Genomic DNA, 10,904 nt, shown 5'->3' with positions numbered 1-10,904 from the left:
CATTTCTCATTGTAGTGGAGCAGGGGAAGGAGACCAGGCCACTCAGGACCAGGAGAACCCATCATAAAACTCAGGGAGATGCACAGAGCCCAGGGACCACCTGGAGTAACACCTACCACAATAACAAGAAACATCAGATTAATCGAATTAGGCTGCCCTACACCACCATCAAGCTGCCCTAGACCACCATCAAGCTGTCCTACACCACCATCAGGCTGCCCTACACCACCATCAAGCTGCCCTAGACCACCATCAAGCTGCCCTACACCACCATCAAGCTGCCCTACACCACCATCAAACTGCCCTACACCACCATCAAGCTGCCCTACACCACCATCAAGCTGCCCTACACCACCATCAAACTGCCCTACACCACCATCAAGCTGCCCTACACCACCATCAGGCTGCCCTACACCACCATCAAGCTGCCCTACACCACCATCAGGCTGCCCTACACCACCATCAGGCTGCCCTACACCACCATCAAGCTGCCCTACACCACCATCAAGCTGCCCTACACCACCATCAGGCAGCCCTACACCACCATCAAGCTGCCCTACACCACCATCAAGCTGCCCTACACCACCATCAGGCTGCCCTACACCACCATCAAGCTGCCCTAGACCACCATCAGGCTGCCCTACACCACCATCAAGCTGTCCTACACCACCATCAAGCTGCCCTACACCACCATCAAGCTGCCCTACACCACCATCAAGCTGCACTACACCACCATCAGGCTGCCCTACACCACCATCAAGCTGCCCTAGACCACCATCAGGCTGCCCTACACCACCATCAAGCTGCCCCAGACCACCAGGGAATAAAGCTGCCTTAGACCACCATCAAGCTGCCCCAGACCACCAGGGAATAAAGCTGCCTTAGACAACCATCAAGCTGCCCTAGACCACCAAGGAATAATTCTGCTCTAAACCACCAGGACATCAGGCTTCACTACACCACCAGGACATCAGGCTGCCCTAGACCACCAGGCTGCCCTAGACCACCAGACTGCCCTAGACCACCTGGACATCAGGCTGCCCTAGACCACCTGGACATCAGGCTGCCCTAGACCACCAGACTGCCCTAGACCACCTGGACATCAGGCTGCCCTAGGCCACCTGGACATCAGGCCTACACCACAAAGCATGTACCCACTGTAGGCCATCTACTGTATGTTTACAATTATATAAATATAAAACATCTCACTGACCTAGTGCAATTTATTTTCCTTTACTGTACATGGTAGTGAATAAATGTACCTACAGTGTATTCAGAAAGTATTCAGACCCCTTGACCTTTTCCACATTTTGTTAAGTTACAGCCTTATTCTAAAATTGATTAAATTGTTTTTTTTCTTCTCATCAATCTATAAACAATACCCCATAATAACAGAAGAAAAATTATTTTTAGATTTTTTTGCAAATTTATATAGAAAACAAAAATCTGAAATATCACATTTACATAAGTAGTCAGAACTTTTACTCAGTACTTTGTTGAAGCACCTTTGGCAGTGATTACAGCCTGGAGTCTTCTTGGGAATGATGCTACAAGCTTGGCACTCCTGCATTTGGGGAGTTTCTCCCAGTCTTCTCTGGAGATCCTCTCAAGCTCTGTCAGGTTGGATGGGGAACGTCACTGCACAGCTATTTTCAGGTCTCTCCAGAGATGTTAGATTGGGTTCAAGTCTGGGCTCTAGAAAAACATCCCTACAGCATGATGCTACCACCACCATTCTTCACCGTAGAAATGGTGCCAGGTTTCCTCCAGATGTGACGCTTGGCATTCAGGCCTAAGAGTTCAATCTTGGTTTCATCAGACAAGAGAATCTTGTTTCTCATCTGAGAGTCGTTAGGTGGCTTTTGGCAAACTCCAAGCATGCTGTCATGTGCCTTTTACTGAGAAATGGCTTCCGATAGGCAAACTCTACCATAAAGGCCTGATTGGTGGAGTGCTGCAGAGATGGTTGTCCTTCTGGAAGTTTCTCCAATCTCCACAGAGGAACTCTGGAGCTCTGTCAGAGTGACCACCAGGTTCTTGTTCACCTCCCTGACCAAGGCTCTTCTCCCCCGATTGCTCAGTTTGGCTGGGTGGCCAAACTGTCTTTGGTTTTTGTTCTGACATGAAATGCCACTGCAGAACCTTATTGACAGGTGTGTGTGCCTTTCCAAATCATGTACAATCATGTGCAAGTATTTTTGTTTTTAATGTTGTATACATTTGCTAGAATTTCTAAAAACCTGTTTCGCTTTGTCATTATGGGGTATTGTGTGTAGATTGATAAGGATTTTACATTTTTTTGTCCATTTTGAATAAGGCTGTAACGTATAATGTGGAAAAAGTCAAGGGGTCTGAATACTTTCCGAATGCACTGTACAAGAGGCAATCCCTAGTGGAAAAAGTTAATATTACAATAATACTGTGTGTCTGTGCACAGTCTATAGTTTACGCGCTCCCTCAGGGCTTCAATGTAACCACCAATGAAGTAATGGAACAATGAATGGCAATGTAACATGGACCATACGTCACATATCAGTTTGGAAGACAGTCTTTCCCACAGTAGTTGTGGGAAAGACTAAGAGGACATCAACGTGTTGCACAAGAATTACAGAATAAATTAAATACTTTTCTATAATGGATATGTTTATTGGTCTTTTACAACAACAACAAAAAAAGGCTAGGAATACAAGAAATAAAAGGAGATGATGAATACCTGGTCGTCAACAGCCAGTCCACTAATAATAACAACCTTCAGGATGTTAAAGCTTTGAGCCCATTGAAATCCTACTTTCTGCCTGGCAGACAGAAGGCTCCATAAATCATTCTGTTATAACACTGGTTCACACCAATGTGACGCGAGAGGTGCTTATGGTATAATATGACACTAAAGCTATGAAACTGATTCAAACACTATACACTTGTTTCCCCCTCAAGTCTTTATTGAGAAGTGTCTTTCAAAAGAAACAGATAAACCTTTTTCGCCCAATTTGTTATGGTTTAAAATAATTAATTAAGGCCTCATATGTATTTACTAATTTACAAAATGGTAATTTATGTTTAACAATCAAGGCATCAACAAGTGTGCATATTCAAATTGATCGATTTCTCTACCCTGAACCACTGAATTAAAACCAACGCTCTAACACTCAATAAAAATGAATTACCCTTCTGTAAATCATGCTAATATTATTCAGCCATTTGTAATGCAATGATATTATGGTGACAAGAGATGCCAAAGAGACCTTATGCATTTTGAGTTAAGCATTTTGTACATGGTACAGAAAACATAACTGAATGGGCAGAATTATACATAGCAATATTGCAGTATGTCAAGCACACATTTGGGCTGTCTTCCTAAAAAAAGGGCCTTTGCTCCAAGTCTGACAAACCTAATTCCACACATTATCGTACACCACTTAATGTAGATTGATATGTCAAATATAAAATGGTGGGTTATTGGACAAGGTTATATTGGTAAAGTTAACAGGGTCTTTTGCTGGTCATATATATAGGGGGAATGCTGAGGCAACATGGCGTGGTACAATCTAATTCACTACAAACCTGCTACCAAATAGTTATTCACATAGTTATTTTTATAGTAAACTAAGTGGATTGCAGTATCTCTATGACAGTGGTGGTTTTGATGAGAAAAAAAAAATTGGTGGGATCGTCATTTAGGCTGCCATTTAAAAATCATTCCCTCGCTTATGCTGTGCTTTGTTTTACATATCCTGGTCCAATCCTGTACAATCATCAAAGACACATGTTTTTACAGACTTGTGTGCTGTCGTCCACCTGTGTGCCAGTAAACCAGCTGAAATGACAGTGGTTAATTCTAGCTAGAGGGCTGTTAGATTCTAATGGCTGTTCCAGGGAAGTAGCTTAACATAATTATGGTAAACTCCTGCTATTTGTTTTCGAGTGCCTATGCACACTCAGACGCCTATGCAATTTAAATGCACTTTTATCTGCAATTGATGTTAAAAACGAATCCAAGGCTTGATGTGCGGTATATTCATATGGAGGAGGTGATGGAGTTGCTTGGCCCTGCAGCTTGCCATAGAGGGGTAAGGCAGAGTAGTGGGGTCCACTGCTGGTGTCTGGGGTTAGGAGGACAGGGGGAAGGTTTGTGGGGGCGGAGGCCATGCTGCGTGTGGGCTGGAGGGAGAGCTTCTACTCTGGTTGGGGAGCTGCTGGCGTCTCGTTGGCATTGGCGTCCGTGGTCTTGTTTTCCACCTCGTCGTCGGATAGGAGGTCAAGCGATGTTCCATCCACCTGCAGCTGACGCCTGCCCGAGCGGCTGGAGGAGAAACTGATGGGGCCTCCACGCCTGCAGGGGACAGATGGGGCCAGAAGAGTTGGAGAGGTATTAGTAACGAGGACCACAATTTGGCCAATATACACAACTGATTGTGTGAAAAATATAATCTTAGAGTTTGTGTGTGTGTGTGGGGCTCTAAATACCTGAGGCGGCTCTTGAGTGTGTTGACCTCGCGGCTGAGACCCTCACTGGCCTCAGTTGCATCGTCCAGCTCCCTCTGCAGCTTCCTGCGGTAGGCGTTGGCACGTGTGGCCTCCTCCTCAGCCTCCTCAAGCTGCCTCTTCAGCTGCTTCATGCGAGAGTTGGCCTTCTCCATCTGACTCAGCCAGGAGTCACAACAGACATCAACAATGATGAACAGTCAATAATAATGCTTACAATACTCAGCATTCCTATGGTCCAGTGGTTACTGGAAAGAACCTACTGTTGGAAAGACTTCATTCCTAAATCTTCACACCTATCCAATCCTGTCCCACCTTTGCAAGTTGTACTGAATTGAATAGAATTCCGTCTTTAGCTGTGTACATCTTAAAAATGCACTATGCAGAATTTGCCTAATTTCTGTTTGAGTCAAAACAAGCAGTCATTGTGTAGAGAATCCATAACCAAAAAAATAGATATTTTCAGCTGTTGTACAAAACCGAAAGTAAAAGACGCAAAAACTAAACTTAAGAACAGGAAGCATAGAAATAGAGCACATAGAACAAACCTATCGCTTCTTAAACTTGTTTTCAATGAGAATTAAGTATATCGTAGCTTTAAGATCTGGGACATCCAAACATCCGTGACAAGCTCCTCACCTGTTCCTTGTACTGGTCGGAATGGCGGCGCTCGTCCTCCACCTGCATGCACACCTCCTTCAGCTTCTTCTCTGTCCGTCTCACAAGCTTATTGGCCGCTGCTCGCTCCCTGATAGGAGGACAGAGGAATGAGGTCATAGGACAGCTAGAGCACCACAGGAACTGCACTGTAACAAAGGCTGTCAGTCATAGATCTTCAAGTACATCTCTTAAGATTGCTTTTGACTCATTACATTGATCACATTAACATTTAGATCACATTCAAGAACCTCTCTTCCAACGGGCTGAGCCTGTTCTAAAGCCCTCATGAACTCCTCCTGAGTCTTGGTCTCCTATTTCACCCTGTCTAATAAGGTTTGGAGTTGTTATAAGAGAGTTGCTGTGTTTCTCACTTAGCCTCCTGCTCCAGCTGCTCCTCCAGCTGCAGTATCTTGGCCTCCAGGGCAGTGATGGAGGCCTTGAACCGGCTCTTCACAGAGCCCTCCAGCTCACCCAGCTTGGCCCGCAAGTCCTTGTTCTGCCTCTCCAGCTGCTGGCGCGAATTCTCACTCTTCTGGGCCAAGCTGCGCTCTGCCACAAGCTCCAGGGTCAGGGTGTCCACCTGGGGGAGGAGAGAGGTGGAGAGAGGAAAACAGGGAATGAAGGCAAGAGGGGAAAGTGAGAGAGAGATAAGAGTACTTTTTATGGTAGGGGCTGAATTATGGATTGTTCCCTAAAAGTCAGAGGAACAAGGGTAGTATGATTACAATGATCAAGTCTGCATGAAAAGGTTTCCTCCTGGCTCATACCTGCATGGTGGTCTTGCGGAAGCGGTCGTTAAGCAGCTCCATGTTGCCCTGTTCCTCCTCTAGTTCCTCCTCCAGCTGAGCAATGCGAGCCTCCAGCCTCCTTTTCTCATCCATCAAGGCAGACTTGCCCGAGGTGCTGTTGGAGATCTCGTCCGCTAGCTCATCCCGTTCCTGCTCTGCGTGGCGCCGCGCCCTCTCTGACGCCGCCAGGTCCTACAGGGCAGAGGTCACACAGAGGTCAAACACAGGTCACCATTTCTCACAGTAAGATGAGCCAGTCTAGACTACAGGAAACAACAGACCAAAACACAGAGTTATGATGGGAGCAATACTACAGCCCACTGTACCTCATGCAGCTGGAGAACCTCGGCCTCCAGGCTCTTCAGCTTCTTCTCGTTCTCCTTGGATTGGGAGAATATTTCGTCCCGAGAGGCCCGGGCGTCCTCCAACTCCCTCTGGTAGTCTTTCATCTGGGACTGAGGGAGAAAGTGGAGATAGATCGAATCCCATTATTGACCAAAATAATAAATTGTATATTTTTTTATTTGTCTTGTCTGTTCTACAGACGGTGTGAGTTTATTACCTGCAATTTGCGTAGCTGCTTGATGGCTTCGTCACGGGCCTTGTTGGCGCCATCTATCTGTCCCACCATGTCCATCAGGTCCATCTCCAGCTTCTTCTTAGCAGCCATGGCCAGGGCTCTCTGCTTCCTCTCATTCTCCAGCTCTGCCTCCATCTCACGCACCTGAGGAGACCAGGACAGACCAGGTCAGAGGAGGGGAAGGTGTACATTCTCTGAGAGTATGACAACATATTGTTCCTGGAATTTTTTCACACAATTCTTGTTTGTATGGAAGTAATGTGTCCTCTTTGCACCTGTTTGACAAGCGCCCTTTTCTTCTCGTCGTTCTGGTCGTCTCGCCCCTGCAGGTCTCTCTCGTACTGGGCCTTCATGGCCTGCATGTTGACCTCCAGACGCAGCTTGGCGTCCTCCGTGGCCTGCAGCTCGTCCTCCAGCTCCTCCAGCTGAGTCCTCATCTCCTCCAGCTGCTGATCCAGAGTCCTCTTGGACTTCTCCAACTCATGGACCTGGACAGTGGTAGAGAAGATACTTTGAGGTGATGATATTTGGAATGAACTGGCTTTTAAAGTTTAGGTTAAACCTAGTTTATTTCTGTAGGATGCAGAGCAGTCCATCTGAAAACAACAGATGCAAACCATTCTGCCCTCAGCTGAACAAAACACAGGTATTCAGTGCAACACTCACGTTCTTGCCCACGTCGTCCTTGGAGCTCATCAGGTCCTCCATCTCACTCCTCAGCTGCTTGTTGAGTCTCTCAAACTCCTCCTTGGCCTCCAGAGCCTCATCCAGAGCCCGGGCCAGAGACAGGGACTTGGTCTCCTTCTCCCTGGCCTCTGCCTCAGCCTTGTCCCTCTCCTCAGCGTAGCGTGCAGAGATGTTCTTCTCCTCAGCCAGCAGCTACAACACAGGGTAAAAACTGACTTACAGAGGGAAAATGTCCACCATCTATCTACACAATGCCATTCCATACTGTGCTCTAAGACCAAGCCAATTTAGCTACCATTATGGATGGCTTAGAGTGATCAGTCAAACCTGGTCAAACTTCTTCTGCTTCTTCTCCAGGTTGGAGACAATGGTTCTCTGGTGGTCCAGATCCACCATGAGGTCGTCCAGCTCCTGCTGCAGGCGGGTCTTGGTCTTCTCCATCTTCTCAAAGGCAATGCCCTTCTCCTCCAGCCTCAGGGTGGCCAGCTCCATGTCCTTCTGCAGCTTCCTCTTCACCTCCTCCAGACCCTCCACCATCCCCACGTCATCCTCCAGCTTATTTTTAGTCTCAACCAGCTACACATACATAAAGTTTATAATGATATGATGCTCACTGAAGGATGGCTACAGTAGGTGGTAGCTTGTTATGGTGATATCATCTGTGTTGCAGTTAATGTGTAATATTATTTGAATAGATACAATTAAGCTGTAAGGCACTGTATTGACCTGGGCCTGCAGTGTGCACAGCTGTTTCTCCAGGTTTCTGCACGCCACCTCGTCCTCCTCCTGCTGCTCCTGCAGGGTGCTCTTCTCCTCCTCCAGCTGGCGGATACGACTGCTCATGTTCAGCTTCTGACGTGTCTCTTCCTGGAGAAGCTCCTACACAGATAGACAGACAGACAGACAGACAGACACAGAGACAGAGACAGACAGACACCATCCCATATCCCAAAGATGAGACATTGACATGGAAACAGAATGCTACCTCCTCTTAATGTAATGTGGCAAAAAACAATTTTTCAAGCAACAATTTTGCTAGGACTGTCTGGGAGTGGGGAGGGGAAAACTGAAAACTAGCTGCTATTAGCAAATCGGTTTGGATCGCTCTTTGTTATTGGTCTATTAAATCAGTTTACCGCATGGCGATGTCACCATGGAAAGCCGAAACTCCCACGCATGCAAACCTGCTGATTAGAAGGACTTGCTGGTTGAAAATACAATTTATGCAATTATCAGGAAATAACACTGATCAAATTTGGTCAGTGTTAGTTTCATCAGCTGTTGTACAATATGATATAAAAGACAGGAAAACAAAATTGTGTCTGCACTGGGCCTTTAAGATACACATAATGTGTTCTTCTCCGATGAGAGGTTGTCCAGTCTAGCTCACCTGTGTGTCCTGCAAAGCACTCTCCAGGACAGTGGTGTCTTTAACCAGCTTGATTCCCTTCCTCTCTGCATCTTCCAGCAGAGCAGACACACTATCCAGCTCCGTCTGCACACACAGCAAAGTCCAGTTGAGAGACCATCACCAGCAGAGGTTAACGTGTGTGTGTGTGCTGCAAATGGCCCTCTCTCACCTGTAGTTTGTGGGAGCGGTCGGCCAGCTCTCCCTTGCCCTTCTCTCCCTCTGTGACCCGGGCCATGAACTCCTGGAGCTGGGCCTCCAGCTTCTTCTTCTTGTGTTCTGACTCCGTCTTGGCCTGCTGCAGCCCCTTTACCTCACTGACCAGCACCTTGTTGGCACTCTCTGTGCTCTGCTTGTTCTTCTCCAGGTTGACCTTGAACTGGACACAGACCAAGAGATATTACAATAGGAATCATGCTCAGACAACACAAAACATTTAAAACAGAGGAAGTACTACCTCCACTACCTCATCCAAGTTTTCTCTGACTAAACATGACCATGCGGTTGTTGTGAAGCCACCCACCCTTTTGGCCTGCTCTAGCTGCTCAGACACCTCCTCCAGGGCCGTGGAGTGTCTCTGCCTCATCTCCTGGATCTGAGCCTCGTGGTTCTTGGTCTCCTCGTCGATGGCCTTCTTCAGCTCCGTCACCTCCTGCTCACGCTTGGTCCTGAGCTCCTGCTGGGCTGCGGTGGTGTCCAGGGTGTCCTCTAGCTCAGTCTTTAAGGCCTCCAGCTCCTCACTCAGATCTCTCTTGAGCTTCTCAGCCTTGTTCCTGGAGACCTTTTCTGATTCCAGGTCTTCCTGCAGCTCTGCCAACTGGGCCTGTAGCTCCCGTACCTGCTTCAGGGCGTTGTTCTTCTGGGTCACCTCCTCGTCTCCCCTGACACACACATTTTAAATTCTTTATTAGGATGCAAAATACAACATTGTTGTACAAGTACAAAGGACCCCAAATAGTCAGGCCTATGCTTGGACAGTTGAACTAAGTTGCTATGCATGTATTTTCCACTGGTTGGCAGTATCAGACAATATATCCTGAAATAAACACAGATACCTTGTTTGTCACTACCATTGAGTATGTGAGTTAGTCCTGAAAGAGCAGAGTGTTTTTAATGGCCAGTGTTCAACACAGACTAGACGTGGGGCCAACATTTACACATTCCAACCCAGTGAGATCTGCTGAATAAATAGCTGCTGGGTGGTCTGGTCAGCACCGTATCATGACGAGAGGGCATAAAAATGGTAAATGCTCATAGGGTTTTAATAGTCAGATTACATGATTACCGGTGCAAGTCTGGCCAACTGTAGACCTACCATTGTTAAATATGGCATATAAAAAGACAGGTGTTGAGACAATTAAAATAGGAGGGAATTTGATGACGGCGCTATACAGCTATGTGATAATTACTTCAGTCAGAGAATCAGACTTCCTCGCAGTCAAACACCTTCCAATGGCAAAATACATCTGAACTATATCTCCAGGTGGCTTCCATCCAGCTTTGGGCCCTCCCTCCCTCCGTCCGTCTCACCTGGCCTGTGTCTGTCGGTCTCACCGTCCGTCCGTCACTCTGTCCGTCCGTCAGTCTGTCTCACCTGGCCTGTATAGCCTGCAGCTCCTCCTCCTTCTTAGCCAGCTGCACCTTGAGCTCCTCTATCTGGGCCTGCAGCTCAGCTATCTGGTCCTGCAGGTCTGTGGTCTCTCCATCCAGCTTCCTCTTGGCCTTCTCCAGCTCCTGACGAGTCTTCTCCTCCTTCTTCAAACGCTCTGAAGGGAGAAGGGAAGGAGACAGATGGTGTTAAAGTGTCTGGACTCACTACCTATAACTAGTGAGACCTTGTAGGTAAGAGGACACCTACCTTCCAGGTCCACCATCATCACCTCCTGCTTGTTCTTTGTCTTGCCCAGGTTCTTGGCCTTCTCCTCCTCCTCGGTCAGCTGGGACATCATCTCATTGACACGGTCATCCAGGAGCTTCTTCTCCTGGAGGGGGAAAGAGGAGTCCGGTTGTTTATAATGATAGTAAAGTCCAGCAGCATAATGTTAGTAAGGTCCAATATTTCTCAACACTAGACTGCCTTTCATCTCTACTCACCTTCAGGAACTTGGAGTTCTGGTCCTCCAGGAGCAAGATGTCCTCCTCAAATTTCTTCATCTTGGCCTCGGCTGTCACCTTCTCCAGCTGCAGCTTCTGCTTGGCAGCCTCCTCCTCATCCAACTGCTCCTCCAGGTCCTGAAATTTAAAAAAATCACAGCATTTATTAAGAAGGTAACTGGTAGAAATGTTTTGGGTCCAAAGA

The 10,904-nt window shown here is 47.1% G+C and overlaps 1 protein-coding gene across 5 annotated transcripts in view; it reads right to left on the bottom strand.

Moving 5' to 3' along the window:
* Positions 1-2,625: 2,625 nt before the first annotated feature.
* The window catches only part of LOC139421361 (myosin-10-like), a 70,045-nt gene continuing 61,766 nt past the window's right edge, over positions 2,626-10,904 (bottom strand). For 4 of the 5 annotated variants that reach the window (XM_071172162.1, XM_071172161.1, XM_071172159.1 and 1 more), the window contains 17 exons: positions 10,700-10,837; positions 10,464-10,587; positions 10,200-10,371; positions 9,129-9,486; positions 8,778-8,984; positions 8,588-8,692; positions 7,924-8,076; positions 7,525-7,773; positions 7,177-7,389; positions 6,786-6,998; positions 6,493-6,654; positions 6,257-6,385; positions 5,910-6,122; positions 5,514-5,722; positions 5,122-5,230; positions 4,465-4,637; positions 2,626-4,330 (listed from right to left, as the gene is read on the bottom strand). In XM_071172162.1, coding sequence (XP_071028263.1) covers positions 4,174-4,330; positions 4,465-4,637; positions 5,122-5,230; positions 5,514-5,722; positions 5,910-6,122; positions 6,257-6,385; positions 6,493-6,654; positions 6,786-6,998; positions 7,177-7,389; positions 7,525-7,773; positions 7,924-8,076; positions 8,588-8,692; positions 8,778-8,984; positions 9,129-9,486; positions 10,200-10,371; positions 10,464-10,587; positions 10,700-10,837 — 3,084 coding nt within the window. In that variant the 3' untranslated portion in view covers positions 2,626-4,173. The remainder of the gene's footprint in view (positions 4,331-4,464; positions 4,638-5,121; positions 5,231-5,513; positions 5,723-5,909; positions 6,123-6,256; positions 6,386-6,492; positions 6,655-6,785; positions 6,999-7,176; positions 7,390-7,524; positions 7,774-7,923; positions 8,077-8,587; positions 8,693-8,777; positions 8,985-9,128; positions 9,487-10,199; positions 10,372-10,463; positions 10,588-10,699; positions 10,838-10,904) is intronic. The other variant, XR_011635613.1, reaches the window with a different exon arrangement.

The sequence above is a fragment of the Oncorhynchus clarkii genome, chromosome 12 (assembly GCF_045791955.1).
Source record: "Oncorhynchus clarkii lewisi isolate Uvic-CL-2024 chromosome 12, UVic_Ocla_1.0, whole genome shotgun sequence".
NCBI lineage: Eukaryota > Metazoa > Chordata > Actinopteri > Salmoniformes > Salmonidae > Oncorhynchus > Oncorhynchus clarkii.
This window is presented reverse-complemented; position numbering and strand designations above follow the sequence as displayed.